Source organism: Pecten maximus, chromosome 10 (assembly GCF_902652985.1).
Source record: "Pecten maximus chromosome 10, xPecMax1.1, whole genome shotgun sequence".
NCBI classification, from domain to species: Eukaryota; Metazoa; Mollusca; class Bivalvia; order Pectinida; family Pectinidae; genus Pecten; species Pecten maximus.
This window is the reverse complement of record NC_047024.1, coordinates 33,514,834-33,534,151: the sequence shown is the minus strand read 5'-3', so window position 1 is coordinate 33,534,151 and position 19,318 is coordinate 33,514,834. Positions and strand designations below refer to the sequence as shown.

Genomic DNA, 19,318 nt, shown 5'->3' with positions numbered 1-19,318 from the left:
TCCCAAAACACACATACGCACTCACCACACGCATTCATGTCGCACACACGGGAGGCCGTCCTTAAATGACCTTAGCTGTTAATAGGACGTTAAACAAAATAAACCAAACCAAAGATCCTACTATCTAGTTAGCACATGTCTGGTTGTCCAATGTACAGCTGCCAGTTTAAGTAGTCAATAAATTGGCATTTTGTCAATTGTTGCCAGGTTCTAACGCTGTTGAATAACTGTACGTGAACCAATAGAACAATGCATAGTACTTTTCCTCAGATTCACAGTACGATGAACAAGTATATCACGTTTATTTGTACGAACAAATACGTAAATGGGGTGCTCTGGCCATATTTACCGACCAAGTGTTAATTTATTCTTTTGTGACTGTCACATGACCAGGCGAGAACACAAGGACCAAGCAGAACATCCAGATAAGGACGTTTGACACAGAAGACTGAAATGCGGTTGTGAAAACATACAAAACTAACGAGGAAATAATCAAGGGTTGTTTTTCATTAAATAATTTTTTTGTTCTGTTAGTTCAACTATGCACTGATTTTTTTTTTTAAATCGCCCTCTCCAATTTTCTGAAAAGAAAGATTGCTTTATGATATGTTTTGTTAGATTGACCTTTCGACTTATTGATCAGCTGAGATTAATATAATAACTTGTTATCTATGAAGCTTTCATTAATTCAGGCCGTTTTTCTTTCAGGTCTGAATTTGTCGGCGCTCTTATCGTTGACTATGACAACAGGATCCCTCCTAACTTTGAAAAAAGTAAGTACAGTTTAAATTAAAAGTGTCCTGTTCTGTTCGGGGTGCCGACAGTACGGTTCTGTGTCACATTACAATATAATTTTTCTTTCTGCATTTGTTTAATGATCCGTTAACCTCCGTATAATGCGTTGTAACTGGTTGACGAAAATCACAGTAAAGATTTATTTACTGCAGAAACCCTTGCAATCTACTAAGCCCTCAAACACATCAGAACAAAAAAAAATAGCAAATAAATTATCTATTCTGACTCCCTGTCTGTTCTACAGAGACTTGGCAACAGAAATTATGACAATTATTAAATTCTTCAAGCAATGTTATTAATATATTCCATTATCTTTAGCTGTCAAATCATATTATGTTGGGTTCCTGGACATACGGGAATACCGGGTAATGGGAAAGGAGACTTCGCCACAAAGGCGGCCTTGCCAGATTTTAAATTACATTTTACAGACTTATTACAAAGTTTTTAATGTCACAGTTGCAAAGTAATTGAACTAATTGCGAATAAAACAAATTACATGCTATTTAACCTACCTTCAGTGAAAAGGGTCCTTATACGGAAAAGCACAGAGACGAGATGGCCCTCGTGAGTCTCCGGATGGGTCATTATTGCATTAAACATGCTTCTTTACTAAAACTGGAGGCTCAGTGCATAGCATGCGACGAACCATTTACCACAAAACATTTTATTGGACTGCATTGATCTACAACCAACACGATATATCTTTTACTCTATTTATGACTGTCAACATAAACAACATTCTAGATTGCTTGAAAGCTGTTGGAATATTCAACAAGATTTAAATGACGACTGCCCCTTGTTTATAACTACATGTGAGCGTATTGATATCTTGCCTTTTGTGTTAGTGTGATACTGCTCGAGTATGTCGATACCGTCTTTTGAAGTTGTATGTGTCTCGAATTCGCCCATTAAACATTATGGGAGATGGTTAGGCGGATCAGTGATGAAGCATCTTTAAAAACAACAGGGCATCTAAGACCCATTGAAACACAACTTAGACCAATTATGATACTGTAAATGATCATTTATTATTTACCATTAAAAAATTTCCAAAAAACCTTATTGAAATTTCCCTTGATTCTAACGAATATAATAAGAGGAAAATATGTTAGAACGTCCATGAACAGGAAGTTTATTTACCACGTGGAAGTATTATCTCTGTTACACTTTTTGGGCTACATATAAACAGTATAGTCAAAACTTTGCTTCCATCAGTACAGAGTTCCTTATTCGCTGATGACTTTCTCATATCTTATAGATAAAAACACATGAATACTATTGAAAGACAATTACAACAATTCTTGAAAATACCCCAAATTTGGCGGACGAAAATAGCTTCAGGTTTTTTTCAAATCTAAAACGGCGTGTTTTCATTTTTCCACCTATGCAACACGGCGATCCAAATCTTTACGTCGATCACACACCAATCCTGTGGTTAAACAATCTAAATTTCTTGTCATAATATTTGACAGAAAACTAGTATCTTCCGCATATAAAGCACCTTAGAGGTAAATGCCTTAAGTCACTTAATACTCTTAAGGTAGTGTCCCACACTGATTGGGGTGCTGATAGGAAAGTCATTCTAAGACTTCACAGGACACTTATTTGATCAAAATTGTACAACGGTGTCATTGTCAATTGTTCCGTTAGAAAATAATTTCTGAAATTATTAGATACTGTACATCATCAGGGTCTGCTACTCGCTCTTGGAGCCTTAAAAACCTGCGAGACTCTACGTAGAGGCAAATCATCACTGTGATCGTCGCAACAACTCACTGTAGTACGCGCTTCAATTAAAATCGAATCCTTCAAACGCTGTCTATTTGCTTACTCGATCCAAATCGTAAGGATTTGTTTCGTACTAAAACAAAATGCATTCCATTGTTTGCAATACGCATGTCCTCACTGCCAAAATTAATGTCGTTACAATCGCATTCTTTGTCTTTAAAATTACCAAAATTGGCCTTTCTCTTCATGACAATTAAATCTGACACTCCCCACCCCATATCGTTCCCTAATCCCGAAATCATGATACGGTGGTTTTCTTTCATACTACACTTATGGTTCCATAGAAGATCATAAGGTAACTGCAGCCATGGTTACGACAAATGTAGCCTTGTGATGCCAGCTTCAAAATGACGCTTCACTAGCTCTGCAGAAGTCCATGCTATCTGCCTCACTCTGAAACACATTAAAATTAACAATGTAACGAGAGTAAATACTCATTTTGACTACAGAGTCTTAGCAACAGAAATCTGGATAATATCTCTATGCGAAAAATAGTAATTTAACAACATCATCTTTCCTCAAAATGTCATATTATATTTTGCTGGGTTCCTTGATATACCGGAATACCTGACAATGAAAAAGCAGATCGCACCGCAAAAGCGGTATTATTACTTACTCCAACTGATTTAAGCCTTCTCTATACCATTTTATGATTATCCAGTGGTAAAATTAAAGGATTCAATATGAAGACAATATCAGTCAAGCAAAGATCGGTGAGATGAGGCTGTCTTTGCCCGTCTTTGGATAGCAAAACTTAGGAACCGCCTCCGTGCATCTCATGCAATGAACCATTTACAGTTAAACAATTTTTTATTAACGAATTTTTTTATTAGAATAGATTGATTTACATTTTACAAATGTATGATTGCCCTTCAAAGTCTAAAAGCTGTTGGTCTGTATCCTAAGATTTGAGTAACCATAGCCACGTTCTTAGTTTAAAATATAAGTGAGTGTACCAATATATATTTCGTTTGTTTGGCTCTAATGATAGTGTTGATGGGCGTTTAAGAATATCTAGATAACAAACCGGCTTTTACATATTGTTGGTTTTTATGTTTATTTATTTATTTATTCATTTTTCATTTATTGGCCCTAAGGACCTTTTCTAATTTTGATGGAACAATAAGAGCTGTACGATAATAATATCATTATCTCATTGGGGTATCTTTCACTTTTTCTATCCGATATTAGGTCAGACGAGTTCCATGGTTGTTGATATGCCTGGTCGTTCCGTAGAGAGTTAACCATGACTCGTAGCAGGTGTCTTCGATGAAGCAGAAGACCATGTTCATTTAAGGGGGTCTTCATTCAAACCTTCTTTTGATCGCATTTTCTCTCACTTTATCGATTTGGTGGTCAAATAACGTTTTTGTTTGCATGACGGTACTTTGATGTTTTTTGTTTATGTCCAGTTGATAGAATCATGATCTCCATGGGGAATAAGTGTAGGAGGGTCTTTAATTTCTCACAGAATGCCGATAAACATTTCTTTGCAAACACGAAAATAAGTTCTGTAGCGTTTCACAATAAACCATAACAATAGAAACTCGAAAGATTTGTAATGTCCAAAATGTTACTGCTTGTCATGAAAGATACTACAGACCTCACTGTTACCGTTAATGACTAGTTCAGTTTTTTGTGTGTGTTTTATACGGCCTTCCATATGTGCGGGATTTATACATGTAGTGTGTGTTTTTGGAGACAGCGGTATATTTATATCTTGTCTGCTTGTGATAGACCAGAACTGATACCGACTTCATAATGATATCTCATTGAATTATACTGAATCATCGTCTCACTCCCGTAACTCATAAGCACTACGCAGGATTGGCAACTACCAATTGTAGACGGTATTTCGTGGTCAGGGGACAGGACCAAAATCCTTCCCAACACTAATATTCCCAGTAAGACATCCTACCTCGTCACATTATAATGACAACGGGTGAATTCGGAAATGAACGTGCTGAAAATACTTAGCACTTGCTCGACCATCTTTGTTTCAGCTAGAGTTAGGTAATTCCGTTTTGCAGAACTTACGTGACATACTATGTTTTTATTTCAAATTATTACAAGTGAGTAAAACCTTCAGTCTCAAGTGGACTTGTCCGGTGATATAGGGATGTGTTGTGCTATAAAGTGTGGTTGTCATACCCTATATATCACGACATATATTTTGTTTATCTAGTTATCACATTCTCTTTACATTTTGTGCGTTTCTTCAATCAAAACTAATACCATTTCTCTTATACAAAAATACATACACTACACGCATGTATTTTACTGACAGTGTATGGCCGTCGATAATGGCCATAGCTGTAGATAGGACTACAAATACTACAAATCCAAACCTGTCATTAATATTTGATTATCAAAATGCACCTGGCCTTTACCATATATATGATTGCTGAATTACTGACCAATACTTTGCATATTTCGAATGGTATGATTGTATTTAATGTACTGATTTTTTTAACCATTTGTTTTTGTCTAGTTTGTTTTATCTGTTTTTATGAACGTCTTTTTTCTGGTATTGTTCGGCTCTAAAAGACTCATCTGTCCATGGGTCTTAAAACAACACGTAAACAAAACAAAATCTTTGAGTTTAGTTTATAGTGTCGTTGATTATCAGCTTATTGAAGCGGCACATTTATACGTACGAGCACATCAGATTAAGTTTTAAGTGAGGAAGGCGAACATTGAATGCAAATGGTATTAGTATTGTAATCTGAAGCAACGATTGAAACGGGATACATGCTGCAAAAAGCGTTATACTATATAAATAAATTAGAAAACACAACATTACCAGGATCGGTTGAAAAAGCTTTCCACGACTTTTACCTTTCAGACAAGAAATCTCAGACACAGTGTGTCTGACGGCATGTCTTATCGAACGTATTGTATCGATTGGAATTAATGAATCGTTTAGTAGCGTGTCAAAAGTACAGTGCACACAAAATAAGAATACATCAGAATCCTAGTTCCTGAATTGATAGCAAGTCTGTCTCGTGCTAAGATGGTTTTGGTATAGAAACGCGCTCTCTCTCTCTCTCGTGGTTGTCTGAATCCCAAAACTTTGGATAGGCAGTGAGAGTTGTTTAAAAAGTTAAATAATACAAACCATTTGTGTGGCTGCAGGATACAGACCCAAAGTCTCAGGATCCATTCCATGGCGGATGTGGTATTCAGGAAAATGATTCGTTATCCTTTTTCTTTTACTTAACCTATAATTAATTTTTCTTTGTTTTCATGGTAAATACTCAAATCTGATTGGTCGAAAAATTCTTTTCATTCTTCTATGAAAGAAATTCCGAGAATGGCGCAAAAAATGTGACGTCACAATACGACAATTGACGTTGCGTATTGATTTGAGAAAAAGAATCCCATTAAAAACCAGTAAAATTGTACATAAAACATGATTTAAATTAGAAAATCATTTTCAAAAATTGATTATAAGCGTTGATGTTATTTTTTTTTTAAGTTTTAGTTTCATCGGGGTATGACAAATTTTGTTTCATACCCTGATGAAACTAAAAAAAAATGGCATCAATGCATAAAAACAAGAATATTCTTGGTGTTTACATTAAAATTCACCCGAATAATTCCTGGGTAATGGAGCGCTATAATTTGTTCTGGTAGTACTTTTTTCTTACTCCAGGGATGCATAAATTGCGATAATCGCAGCGTAATTCTATGATTTTATTCACCACATTTACAAAATTTCAAGTAAATTTTTGTCTTTTACCAAAATGAAACTTGTGATAATGTTGCAATGTTATTTAAGGTTGAACTGATAGAAACGTACACTCTCGCGTATTTAAATACAAGATAAATCTTTATCTAAAGTTTACAATGAGGCACTGCCGTGTGAAATGCTTTATTCCGATATTTTTTTCTGTCGTTTAATCATTACTGGCACAATAATTTCTGCTATGTTTCCTAACGACAGTTATGTTAATCCGGATTAAATCCACATGGCTGAAATACAACAAATATAAGATGGCCATTTTTGTCCCATGGTGACCATCACATCGGTCAAATAACTCATAATAATGACCGAGACAAAGTATTAAACAAATTTCATTAAAGAAACGTTATAAAATATCTAATTTTCGATAATCAACTACAAACAATTGTCATCTACCATAAAATATGATTTATTTACAATCAATTCGAATACAAGTTTTGTATATCTGATGTGATGAGCGTACATATATTGGTGTATTTGAGATATTTGTGAACATTTGAAATTTGAGTTTAGTGTGGTGTAAATATCTTTGAACGTCTTTTTCTAATGTTGCTTGGCACTAAATGACTTAACTGTTGATTGGCCATAAAACAAGTGTATATTTAACAAAAACATATATATTATATATAGACTGGTACCATAATCTAAAATATTACGATTTTATATAAAATTGAGCTTTATCTTTTTGGTCTCAATAATATGTTTGTTTCAAAGTTTCAAACTAGGGGAATAACCAAGTAGTACAATTCAGCTGGACAGATCAAAGCTGCTCAACGTTAGGAACAGTGTAATTAAAAAACATGTATTGAAAATCAATATGAAATATCAATTTAGTTTCATCCTAATATTATTAGCTTCAATGTCAGTCTAAACACTTCATAGTCTGCAATTTGCTTTTTACTGCTATTTGCTGCCCAAAACATTACCTTATACTTGATCACTAATACAAAAGTGTTAAAATCAGTCAGGCATGGAACTATGATGTATATTAGGGACTCTGTTGTGTCCTCCATGGTTGAGTGCACACAACACTGCCCTAATCCACAGACTAATTAGTGTCCAGGGGTTCTTGCCAGGTGTTAATGACCTTGTACGGGTGAAAGGTCTGGGGCTTGGATTTCAGAGGAGCAGAGCTTATCATGACTAGAGAAAAAACAAAATGGTGTCCAAGAATTGTTATACAAAAAAGACATGTAGGAAATAAATGAAGATATGCAGATTGCAAATAAGGGCTTGGTGCTCTGTAAAAAGGGCGTGGTGCCATAGACAAAGGGCATGGTGCCATAGAAAAAGGGCGTGGCGCGTCGCCATGCTAATCGGGCTTGTGGGGGAACACTAGACTACAGTTATGAAGTAAACACGACAATCACATACATGCGTTTATTTTTTTCTAATAGTAGATAGATAGAATTAATCGTTATCTTTCCTCTAGGAAAAACGGGCATGAACCTGTGAGATGCGGGAGTGTGCACCAGGTCACACTCTCTTTACAATTAACCAAATATCGGTGTCTGGGGAGACAATACAGACTATGTGACGTTGATACAGAGGAAAGATCTGTAGTGACATTAGGTTTAATTTCAGCAATGCACCTAATGATTGGGTCTATTGGGATGTCGCTTACTGTGTACATGTTATCTGTAAGAGATATCCTGTTGTAATGTTTGAGAGTTTAATTTAACGAATTGTTGCTGACAATGATTTTATTCGATGTTGGGGACTTGATTCAAATAGTTTTCTATAATATCATTACACAGGAGAGTAATTGCAACAAGGAGTCGGCATGATGCTTGGAAATATTAAATATTTTGATTTGGAAAACTAATCTCAGATTGATGGACTAAACGCGTAAAACATATATTCTAATCCGAATACATATATCTATATTACGCTCTGTCGACTAGAAATAGTCATAATTATGCTATTTCAACTATTATAATGCATTCTTCACGAATGCGTCGTTGGTTAAAAAAAACACCAACAAATAAAATTAATAGAATGCTGGCTTGTTATGGGACTATGATTCTAACGATTGGCAATACATGAATAGGACCAGGCCATATGTCACGAATGGGTATGTTTGTTCTAGACACTCGCAACGTTAATCTTTATCAAATTGAGGAAATGGCGCGCTCTCAAAACGAGAACTGATGGGGAACAGTGGAACCACTAGTCATATCAGGGAACTTCCTTTTCTGGAAACCTCTAATTACATATCTGACAACAAAAATATCTTTAGATTTATCCTTTAGTTGCCATATATAAATCTACTAGACAGAATTGGCATTTATCAGACTGTAAATATCTTTTACATGATCATTATATGACGTTTTAATTATAACAACAGGGACATGACACACGCTGAACGACTTCTCTCCCTATTAGATCACGCTGTCGGTAACAAATAACTTCAACGGTTATAAATCGATTTAGATTAAACACGAAAACCGCAAAAGTGTAGAAAAAATAACATAACGATTGGAAGGTCCTCCACTTGGCATTTAAATCGATATGAATAGCAGTTATGCAGGCAAAAATCCCAATACTGTGTGTTTCTAGGTAATAAATATTACAACACTGATATTTTTGAAACTCTTGTGACACTTCCAAGGTCAAATTATATCAAATTACTTCCGAGTTAGTTTTGTGATATAAGCAGGCTGATCACACAACTGTTCGTAAAGCATCGTGGTCATACCTCAAAAATATCTATAAATACATTTTTTTCTGCAAAAATTAAACTATCTATGAAATGTGATATGTATTTTGTTGAGAAATATTATCGAGTTCCATGCTTTGAATTATCATAGCCAATAGTTTGTCTTTAATCAGTAAGTACAAAATGTATAGTCAATGAAATATTCTTTCATGATATGCATGAAATACAGTTGACGGCAATTTATATTCACAGACGAAAAGTGTTATAAGAATTGCCAATTTAATCTCCAGTGAATTCATCTTTTGCTAAATAGAACTAGTTTCGAAGGAATATAAAACAACTTTACAATGTGCATTGGATGTCTGGTGAAAATTACGTTGTCATAAGGGAAATTGTTCTTCAAAACCTCTAGCGAATGCTGCATGACTAGATACCGTAACAAAGAAAAAGCCGGAAATTGTCCCAGCTTTCAATTAAAATCATGTGCTTGAATACTATTTCAATGTTCCGCTTCCAAAGGTGTAATTATGACGGATTTCCTTTATGTTTTAAAATCAAGATCTTGGATATAAAATGAAATAGTTTTCAAGATTGTCAAACAAGATTGTCAAACAAAAAGCTTATGTCGCATTGTAGCTTTGTTGGCTCAAAACATAACAGTGCTTTGTTATGTCAAATTATTCATACAATTGCGTATGTTATCTAGATAGGGTTTTGTCCTATTGAAAATCAATTGAAGTAGTATCATGTTGCTATATCAGTATGATAATGTAAACGTATATGTATTACTGGTACTGATTCGTGAAGTAAATATGCATGTATCAAACTAGAGAGGTCGTTTAAGTAACCAAAAGGAGTCTGCGCATGCTGTGCCGTCGGATTACTTTTAATCATTATCTTATCTTTTCTGTCTCTTTATTTTCTGATAACTCGTCAAACAATACAAACCAAAACAATACAATCCCAAACAATACAAACCAAAACAAAACAAAACAAAAACAAACCCAAACAATACCAACACAAACAATACAAAGCAAACAATACAAACCAAACAATACAAACCAAAACAATACAAACCAAAACAATACAAACCAAAACAAAACAAACCCAAACAATACAAAACAAACAATACAAACCAAACAATACAAACCAAAACAATACAAAACAAACAATACAAACCAAAACAATACAAACCCAAACAAAACAAACCCAAACAATACAAAACAAACAATACAAACCAAACAATACAAACCAAAACAATACAAAACAAACAATACAAACCAAAACAATACCAAAGCAAACAATACAAACCCAAACAATACAAACCTAAACAGTACAAAACAAACAATACAAACCCAAACAATACAAACCAAAACAATACAAACCCAAATAATACAAAACAAATCCCGTCTAAATATATCATATGACAACTTTACGGACGCCTACACATTGATATCTTAAAGGAAAAGATAGTAACTTGAACGCAAATCCTGATCAATATCTATTCGCCAACAAAAGGAAATGAAATCAGCAATGGTTTGACTCATGAGAATTACATTACCGCTTCAATTAAACGTGTCATTTGCCTTTTCACTCAGTGCAAAAATAATACACTTGGCTTATCCTTAGATTGTTAGATTTGAGTCCGTCATTACGTTGATAGTGTAATTCGTTTGAGGTGCTTCAGTTATTGCATAAAAAAATGTTTATTTCTAATGCTACAAAGTACAATGGGACAGAACATCCCGATGACTCGGAACGATATCGGTAAACATCTGACACAATGTCAGTGAGTTATTTATAAAACATTGACATACGTTGATTAACCCGGACAAAATTCCTTTATCTTAGATAATTAGGTCAACATAATTCGCATTGTCCATGTTTAGATCCACCGGACTCGTTCTCTTGCCCCTATCGGAATCCCAGTCCCACAAATATCATTTTATCGACAGACTTCATAAAAGGTGCTCGTTTATCACGGTAATTGATTAACGTGGATAGAGGCACGTGTACTCCACTCCCTAAAACATTTATACTGATTACATCGCCTTCAAAATGGCCGTCTGGACTCACCGGTTTATTCGAGATTAATTTATCAAACTGGTTGTGAGTCATAAATATTTTGGATCGAGAGGAAAACCGATGTGGTTGAGTGTCGTTTGTTAATTTGCGAGATTCAATCTGTTCATTTGATTAATGTTTTATTATTAAAATAAATTCATTCGTCAAAGATAAGGAATATTAACAACATGTAATATTTCAAACCTGTCAACATTTTGCAAAACAAAATGTTCATTTCCTCCCACATTAAGTTACCAATTGAGACGTGCAAACTGGCTTTAAATCAAGCTGATACGTCAGCATCATTGTGACATAATCTAAATAGCTTTAATAAGAAGAATGCAATTATATTAAAATGAAACGTGAAGATATCCAGCAATGTTTACTATATTACAATTAAACTAATGCACCCAATTAAGACCGTAAATTTGCCGGTAACAAAACTTCAATAGCTCAAAATGAAATCCGAGGAAAAGAGACTTTTCTGATTAAAATGTCTGTGGCTCTGTTGAAACGTGTCATTGGAAAATCTTTGACGGTGTCAGAAGTTTACTGTCTTACATTATAAAATCGTTTTTCCCATTTTACTCACCATTGTATTACCCTGATGACCTTTGTAGTGTGGACGGGTCGTTTAGAATTCCTAGCTAAATAATATAATCTCACAAACTATGATATATTTGGATTATTAAACACATACATTAGAAGGTACTTTCAATGAGTTGGATGATGGATGCACTGATCTGATAGAACTGAAAACGTAATGTCACTATTTATGTCATTTGATAGGGTTATACATACAGAAAACATCAATAAGATAAATAATGGTTTGTTATGATGATACGATCAATACATACATTTTACTATTTAATCAGGTGGAATGAAATCAAACAGAATTATTCACCAATGGCAATAAATTGTGGGGATATAGATACCATGCGGTGGTAATGGCCAAAAGTCGCATTAACAAATCAATCAATCACCAATGTAAATGAATCGGTGCCATCATCTTAATTTTGTCATTGCTTTTATCATATTTTTTCCAGACAATTACACCGAAGTGGAGGTCAGTGTGTTTATCAACAGCATCGACTCCATCAGTGAAAAAACAATGGTGAGTATCTTGTTTCTCTTTACTTGTACTTTTATATAGATTTATTGTACGGTAGACAAACAATGTTGTCTTCTTCCTGTTTTCATTTATGTTATATGTTGGACAACAATGGTGTCTTCTTCCTGTTTACGTGTTTGTTGTATGGTGGACAACAATGGTGTCTTCTTCCTGTTTTCATTTATGCTATATGTTGGACAACAATGGTGTCTTCTTCCTGTTTTCATTTATGTTATATGTTGGACAACAATGGTGTCTTCTTCCTGTTTACGTGTTTGTTATATGTTGGACAACAATGGTGTCTTCTTCCTGTTTACATGTATGTTGTATGTTGGACAACAATGTTGTCTTCTTCCTGTTTACGTGTTTGTTGTATGGTGGACAACAATGGTGTCTTTTTCCTGTTTACGTGTTTGTTGTATGGTGGACAACAATGGTGTCTTCTTCCTGTTTTCATTTATGTTATATGTTGGACAACAATGGTGTCTTCTTCCTGTTTACGTTTTTGTTGTATGGTGGACAACAATGGTATCTTCTTCCTGTTTTCATTTATGTTATATGTTGGACAACAATGGTGTCTTCTTCCTGTTTACGTGTTTGTTGTATGGTGGACAACAATGGTGTCTTCTTCCTGTTTACGTGTTTGTTGTATGGTGGACAACAATGGTGTCTTCTTCCTGTTTACGTGTTTGTTGTATGGTGGACAAACAATGGTGTCTTCTTCCTGTTTTCATTTATGTTATATGTTGGACAACAATGGTGTCTTCTTCCTGTTTACGTGTTTGTTGTATGGTGGACAACAATGGTATCTTCTTCCTGTTTTCATTTATGTTATATGTTGGACAACAATGGTGTCTTCTTCCTGTTTACGTGTTTGTTGTATGGTGGACAACAATGGTGTCTTCTTCCTGTTTACGTGTTTGTTGTATGGTGGACAAACAATGGTGTCTTCTTCCTGTTTACGTGTTTGTTGTATGGTGGACAACAATGGTGTCTTCTTCCTGTTTTCATTTATGTTATATGTTGGACAACAATGGTGTCTTCTTCCTGTTTACGTGTTTGTTGTATGGTGGACAACAATGGTATCTTCTTCCTGTTTTCATCTATGTTATATGTTGGACAACAATGGTGTCTTCTTCCTGTTTACGTGTTTGTTGTATGGTGGACAACAATGGTGTCTTCTTCCTGTTTACGTGTTTGTTGTATGGTGGACAAACAATGGTGTCTTCTTCCTCTTTACGTGTTTGTTATATGTTGGACAACAATGGTGTCTTCTTCCTGTTTACGTGTTTGTTGTATGGTGGACAACAATGGTGTCTTCTTCCTCTTTACGTGTTTGTTGCAACATTTCTCTCTAGGCGTTGTGTGCTATTTGTTTTAGATTTTACGGAATAGACTTTTTATCATCGAAAACAGCTGGTGCATCAAAACATATCCTCCTACCGGCAAATTATGAAAATTTGTCTGCAATGAAATATTACATTATACATTTTACGTACAATCTGTTAGATGTAATGGTTTTATGGGTCCAACATTCACTATCTCCAGCTGCTTCTGTATGTATCACCGACTATATTAATTCCTCGAGAGAGAACTGAGGGTCTATAAGTTGTTTCCGGCAATGTCTGTTTCGACAAGTCTGGAATATTCTCACTGCATGGTGCTAGTAAGAGGCGACTAACGTGGGTTCCCTGGAGGATCAGGGTTGTTTTGTAACTTTTGTATCCTCATTGTAAAACTTTTGATCTTCATCCTTTTCTTTAATTCCTGTCTGTCTTTTTGTGTTTTATTTTCTTTTGTTCTTTTCACATTGATACCGGTCCTAATACGACTCTTAACTGGCCATGGGTTTAATGTCAGGGTCTTATGAGGACGGATGTCAAGGAGACACCTACAACCAGGGTTTTATGAGGACGGGTGTCAAGGAGACACCAACAACCATGGTTATATGAGGCCGGGTGTCAAAGAGACACCGACAGCCAGGGATATATCAGGACGTCTAGGAGATCTGCTGTGGGACTAATCATTATCAACAGGAGTCGATTGTACTACAAACATATATAGAATACCACACATTGGGCGCGGATTCGCATTCTTCACTCAATTTATGTGATCAGTAATTTGATCCAAAAAGTCGACAGCAGATTTTGTAGAGGTGATGTATGGCTTTATTTCGACATGTTTACAGAGTAAAAGATGAATTGTTGTGTAGTTGACGTGTTGTTGCACATGTTTACACAGTAACCACAGGAATTGCTTTGGGGATAGCACTCCTATTAAATCACTCTGACATCCCGTTATGTGGAACCTAAATCTAAATCGTAATGGTCTCCGAATTGAATGGCAAATATTGATCCGGGTCAGTAAATACAGTGTAATTGATTTTTTTCCTTCTGTGTTCCTATTGTTTTTCATACCAACAGTAACTTTGTCATCCAATTTTGTACTTATCCTTTCCGGAACATTAGACCGACCCGTATATAGCCGCCCAGACAATACGGACCCGCCACTGTGACGAATCAGACACACAGATTTGCTATTCATGTATTCCTTCTCGTATCCATCATTCGGGTGTTATTGGCTAACTTTGTGTGTCGTGTTCTCGTTTTTTATTGAAAAAAATACCCATTATCTTTGCATACAGTAGAGGCATGCTGATGTAGCCGAGGCAAACACCGTCCTCGGCTGTACTTATCTTAAGACCACCCCACTGAGAACACTGATAGAATTAGGACGCATGTCGGAATTTCAATTACATTTGCAATTCTTCCTCTACAGGTCGGCGGTTAATCGGATTTGTTGGATTTCAGTCCATACTGAAGGACAAATACAGTTGGATTATCGTTAGACACAGAGACAGATTTAGCGTACCAACTGCCGGGTTTTATAGGACTGAGTTAGCTTCGTTCACGACAAACTGATCCTATGAGTGATTAAGTTTGAAATTAAGGATTTTGAATCTTAAGTGGTGTATTATCTACACAAGAAGGGCTTGTTCGATTCTCCGTTATCCAATAAGTACCACAATGATAACACATTATGCTCCCTATCTTCTGTGTTGAACATTAGTTTAAGATTATTTTAAGTCCCCAAACTGCAATTCCAGATTTCCATGATTATGGTCCGACATCAGTAAAGAGTCTGCAAAGTCCTAGTAAGATTAAACAGCTGTGCTATGCAGGTTTATCCGTTATTTCCTATACACTGTAGATTGCATTTTTTTCACTGCAGTGTCAAATTAAGAATAAGAACGGCCAATAGCATTAGTGCGTCGTGTATTTGATATGCAAATGAGCATTTTCAGGCACTTTACACTGATGTTGCAAACGTAAGTTGTGGTTGTTTTTTTCACATCATACATGTACTTCACTTCAAAAGTCACGGGATGTCGTTAACAAAACAAAAGTGTTATGACTGACTATTAACTATATAACATGTCGCGGTCGTAATACATACCGTACCGATAGAAATAGTCTTCAGCCAACATACGTGACGTCACATAACAGATGTCACACACATTTCCAGACTTTCTGTAACGCAACATTTTATGAAACCAATATTCCACAACTTTATTATTTACAATTAAATCACATTGTCGCGCAGCTTTAGTATTTAGGATTAAATGATACTATTTATTTAGTAAATTATTTCAAATTTAATGACAATGTTATATTCAAAAAGAAACATAATGTATGATTTTCCCCAAAAATTCAACATACCGCAGCCTCCAAACCCACACAAACACTAACCACACACATGCAGCTCATACACAAGGAGGATCGTCTTTCAATAAACAATATAACACAACGCAAAAATTCGATATTGTTTATAGAATCTGAAATCACGGACTGTTCCGTGTCATTATGCTGTATTCATGTCACTTTACCCCTTTGTTCTGAAAATAATACAGCGGCAAGTCCGTATATAGGGGGGTCGCCACTATGCCATTGCGTTCATACCACCGTAAACGCAATAAAACACGATCCCTATTTGTACACAACAAACGTAATTTCCAGATTCTTGGGGGAAAAATTGTTTCCGCCACAAATATGTGTTATTTTAAAACTATGGTATTTTCTTAGAACATTTTTGTGAGTTCAGTTACATCTTTTCCGTGTGGTATCATATAAAATCAAGTTAATTATCGAAGAGGTTTTAGTTGAATACTACAAATATAATAGTTGTTAAGCATATGTCACACATACGTAGGGTAAGATACTCTAACGTAATAAGGACGTACATGATACAGGTGGAGGTACGTTAAAGTTCATTCAAGTGCGTTTCTGAGGTACATCAAGTACCTTTAAAAAATCCACGCTGTAATTATCTGTTGAAATTGAATATGTTCAGAAGATATACCACCACTTACCGCTCCCCTAAGGTTTTCACAAATTATTTGCAAGTTAAACTACGGCGAGCTACGGCAGTAAGTATGTTAACGTCCGTATAGGTACACGGTACGTTAAAGTACGATAAAATAGGTAAACTATTCCTAAGATTCTTATGTAATGCATGTGTGACTTATGCTTTAGGACTATCATCGAAGTTGTATAGGTAACGATCTAATTAATTAACATGTTGACGTTGTCACTTTAAAGCGCCCACTAGTGTCATCAAGTGTCATGCTTACCATTCATTCTAAATCACATTTCAATTCATTTATTTTTTAATCAATATTGTAGAATTCTTTAATACTTGCACACAAAAAATACGCTTTATTTTTCTTTTTTTTTTTAAAGTTTTTTGCATGTTACTGATTTATATATACACATGTGTCTAGACAGGGCCCAAAACCCAACTCCGCCTATTCAGATATTCCGCTTATAAACATATTTTCACCTGGAAAATATGCAAACAAGCGGCTTCCATGGTATATCAATTTATTGAATACAGGATACGCCATCAGGAGATAAGTTATCTTGTTATACGTCTAATTTGCTCGGCAATGTCACTACAATGTATATAACCTTCCCCCAAAAAATAGAAAGTTATCATTTCATAATTTTTACATAATTCCCTCCTATAGGTATAATGATATGAAGAACAATGTTCTAGACAACGTCATTAAAAGACGTCGTTTCGTCTGACGTCACTACGTTAAGTGCATTTATAACCATATGACGTCACGAAAACTCTTTAAAAATCTGTTGATCAATGAACTTTGCAACAATGTATACACAGTTATGTTGTAAACGTGCATTCTTACGGTGGAATTTTTTTTTTTAATTGAAAATTGATGATTTTCTGTTTATTTCCACGAACTATATTTTCCTTAGAAATAGCCGTCTGTAGTCTTGACGTCACAAGCACAGCTCTCATTGAAAGCGCTAAAGGCCTTGGAAGGCCTTTCACAGTTACAGGTTAAAAAGAAAAAAGAAAAATAATTTTAATCTGAAATTTAATAATAACACTGTGTTATTTAATTTACCTGCAATCCTGTGAGAATTATAGAACAAAACCTTTTCAAAGAAGACAGGTGTACGCATAAGTAACACACCTTTTATGTAATCTTATATGTAGATGAAAATCTAATAATGGTGGTTGGCATTTGTACGTGGTCCATGGTGATACTAATTAATTTTTTTCATTATTATTATTATTTTGTAGTTAAGGTACTTTCTGCATATGACGCATGTTATGTGGTCCATAAGCCGATCAAGCTACCGAGCTTTGTGTGATATACCGCAATACACTTTTACAAACTTATAAATTATCCATAGTATTCGTGTCTTGAGCATGTTCCTATAAAACCTTTCAAAAGTATTATTATCTAATCATTCGGGTTCAGCTTAGTGTACCTCCAAAATAGGTCAACAATAATTTGTATTTTCTATATCAGTTATATATTACTTGCAAATACTTTCAAATACGTATCCAAAAAGACATTTTACAGGTGACAAACAACATGTATTAGGTCGAGGATAATTTGATGTCATATAGACTATATAGAAAAACATCACTAATCATTTTAAAACAAAAACTGCATATGTTTTTTTCATATCTGTGTACATGTTCTCAACATACCGAGCAAATACTCTCGTGTTTTTGTTAATTATCTAAAAAAAAAAAGTCGAAAATCGGCAATTCAACCATAGGCTAATTCAACCCAAGATTTGAAAATGTTCCACCACTTACATGTTGATGATTTTTCCTCTCATCAATAACATATTACGTACTGTTTAATAGGATAAAAATTGGTTTGCATCCAACGCCCATAAAAGGGTGTATTCTCTAAAAAGAACACAGTTTTTGTGTCTAAAATGTTATCATCGAAAATGGCATTTTTGAGATTGTTTCTTCCATAAAACAGCCAAATGGCGCGATGGAAACATGATTTTTTGTCACAATCATGCCATGAGTGTATTCTTTACGGTGACCATCATTTGATTAGATTTTCATTAATATTTTACATAACATGCACATTTTATCAACACTTAGACAGCTTCCGAAAGGTACAACTTTGAGGAGCCATAAAAAAAAACCAAGTGACCTAAATCTGTATGCTTTATAGATTTGTGACCACAACGGCATGGTCAATGCATCACCAACAGGAAATTTGAATCAGAGAAGGGGCCATTTTGGAAACAGGCCCTTTGCTCTGCAATGTCACTACAATGTATATAACCTTCCCAAACAAAATAGAAAGTTATCATTTCATAATTTTTACATAATTCCCTCCTATAGGTGTAAAGATATGAAGAACAATGTTCTAGACAACGTCATTAAAAGACGTCGTTTCGTCTGACGTCACTACGTTAAGTGCATTTATAACCATATGACGTCACGAAAACTCTTTAAAAATCTGTTGATCAATGAACTTTGCAACAATGTATACACAGTTATGTTGTAAACGTGCATTCTTACGGTGGAATTTTTTTTTTAATTGAAAATTGATGATTTTCTGTTTATTTCCACGAACTATATTTTCCTTAGAAATTGCCGTCTGTAGTCTTGACGTCATAAGCACAGCTCTCATTGACAGCGCTAAAGGCCTTGGAAGGCCTTTCACAGTTACAGGTTGGAAAGAAAAAAGAAAAATAATTTTAAACTGAAATTTAATAATAACACTGTGTTATTTAATTTACCTGCAATCCTGTGAGAATTATAGAACAAAACCTTTTCAAAGAAGACAGGTGTACGCATAAGTAACACACCT

General features: G+C 34.9%; 1 protein-coding gene across 1 annotated transcript in view; it reads left to right on the top strand.

The window, feature by feature from the left end:
* LOC117335978 (glycine receptor subunit alphaZ1-like) overlaps positions 1–19,318 on the top strand; it is a 46,366-nt gene that overhangs the window by 8,748 nt on the left and 18,300 nt on the right. Inside the window, exons 2-3 of the mRNA XM_033896279.1 lie at positions 709–773; positions 12,098–12,165. Coding sequence (XP_033752170.1) covers positions 709–773; positions 12,098–12,165 — 133 coding nt within the window. The remainder of the gene's footprint in view (positions 1–708; positions 774–12,097; positions 12,166–19,318) is intronic.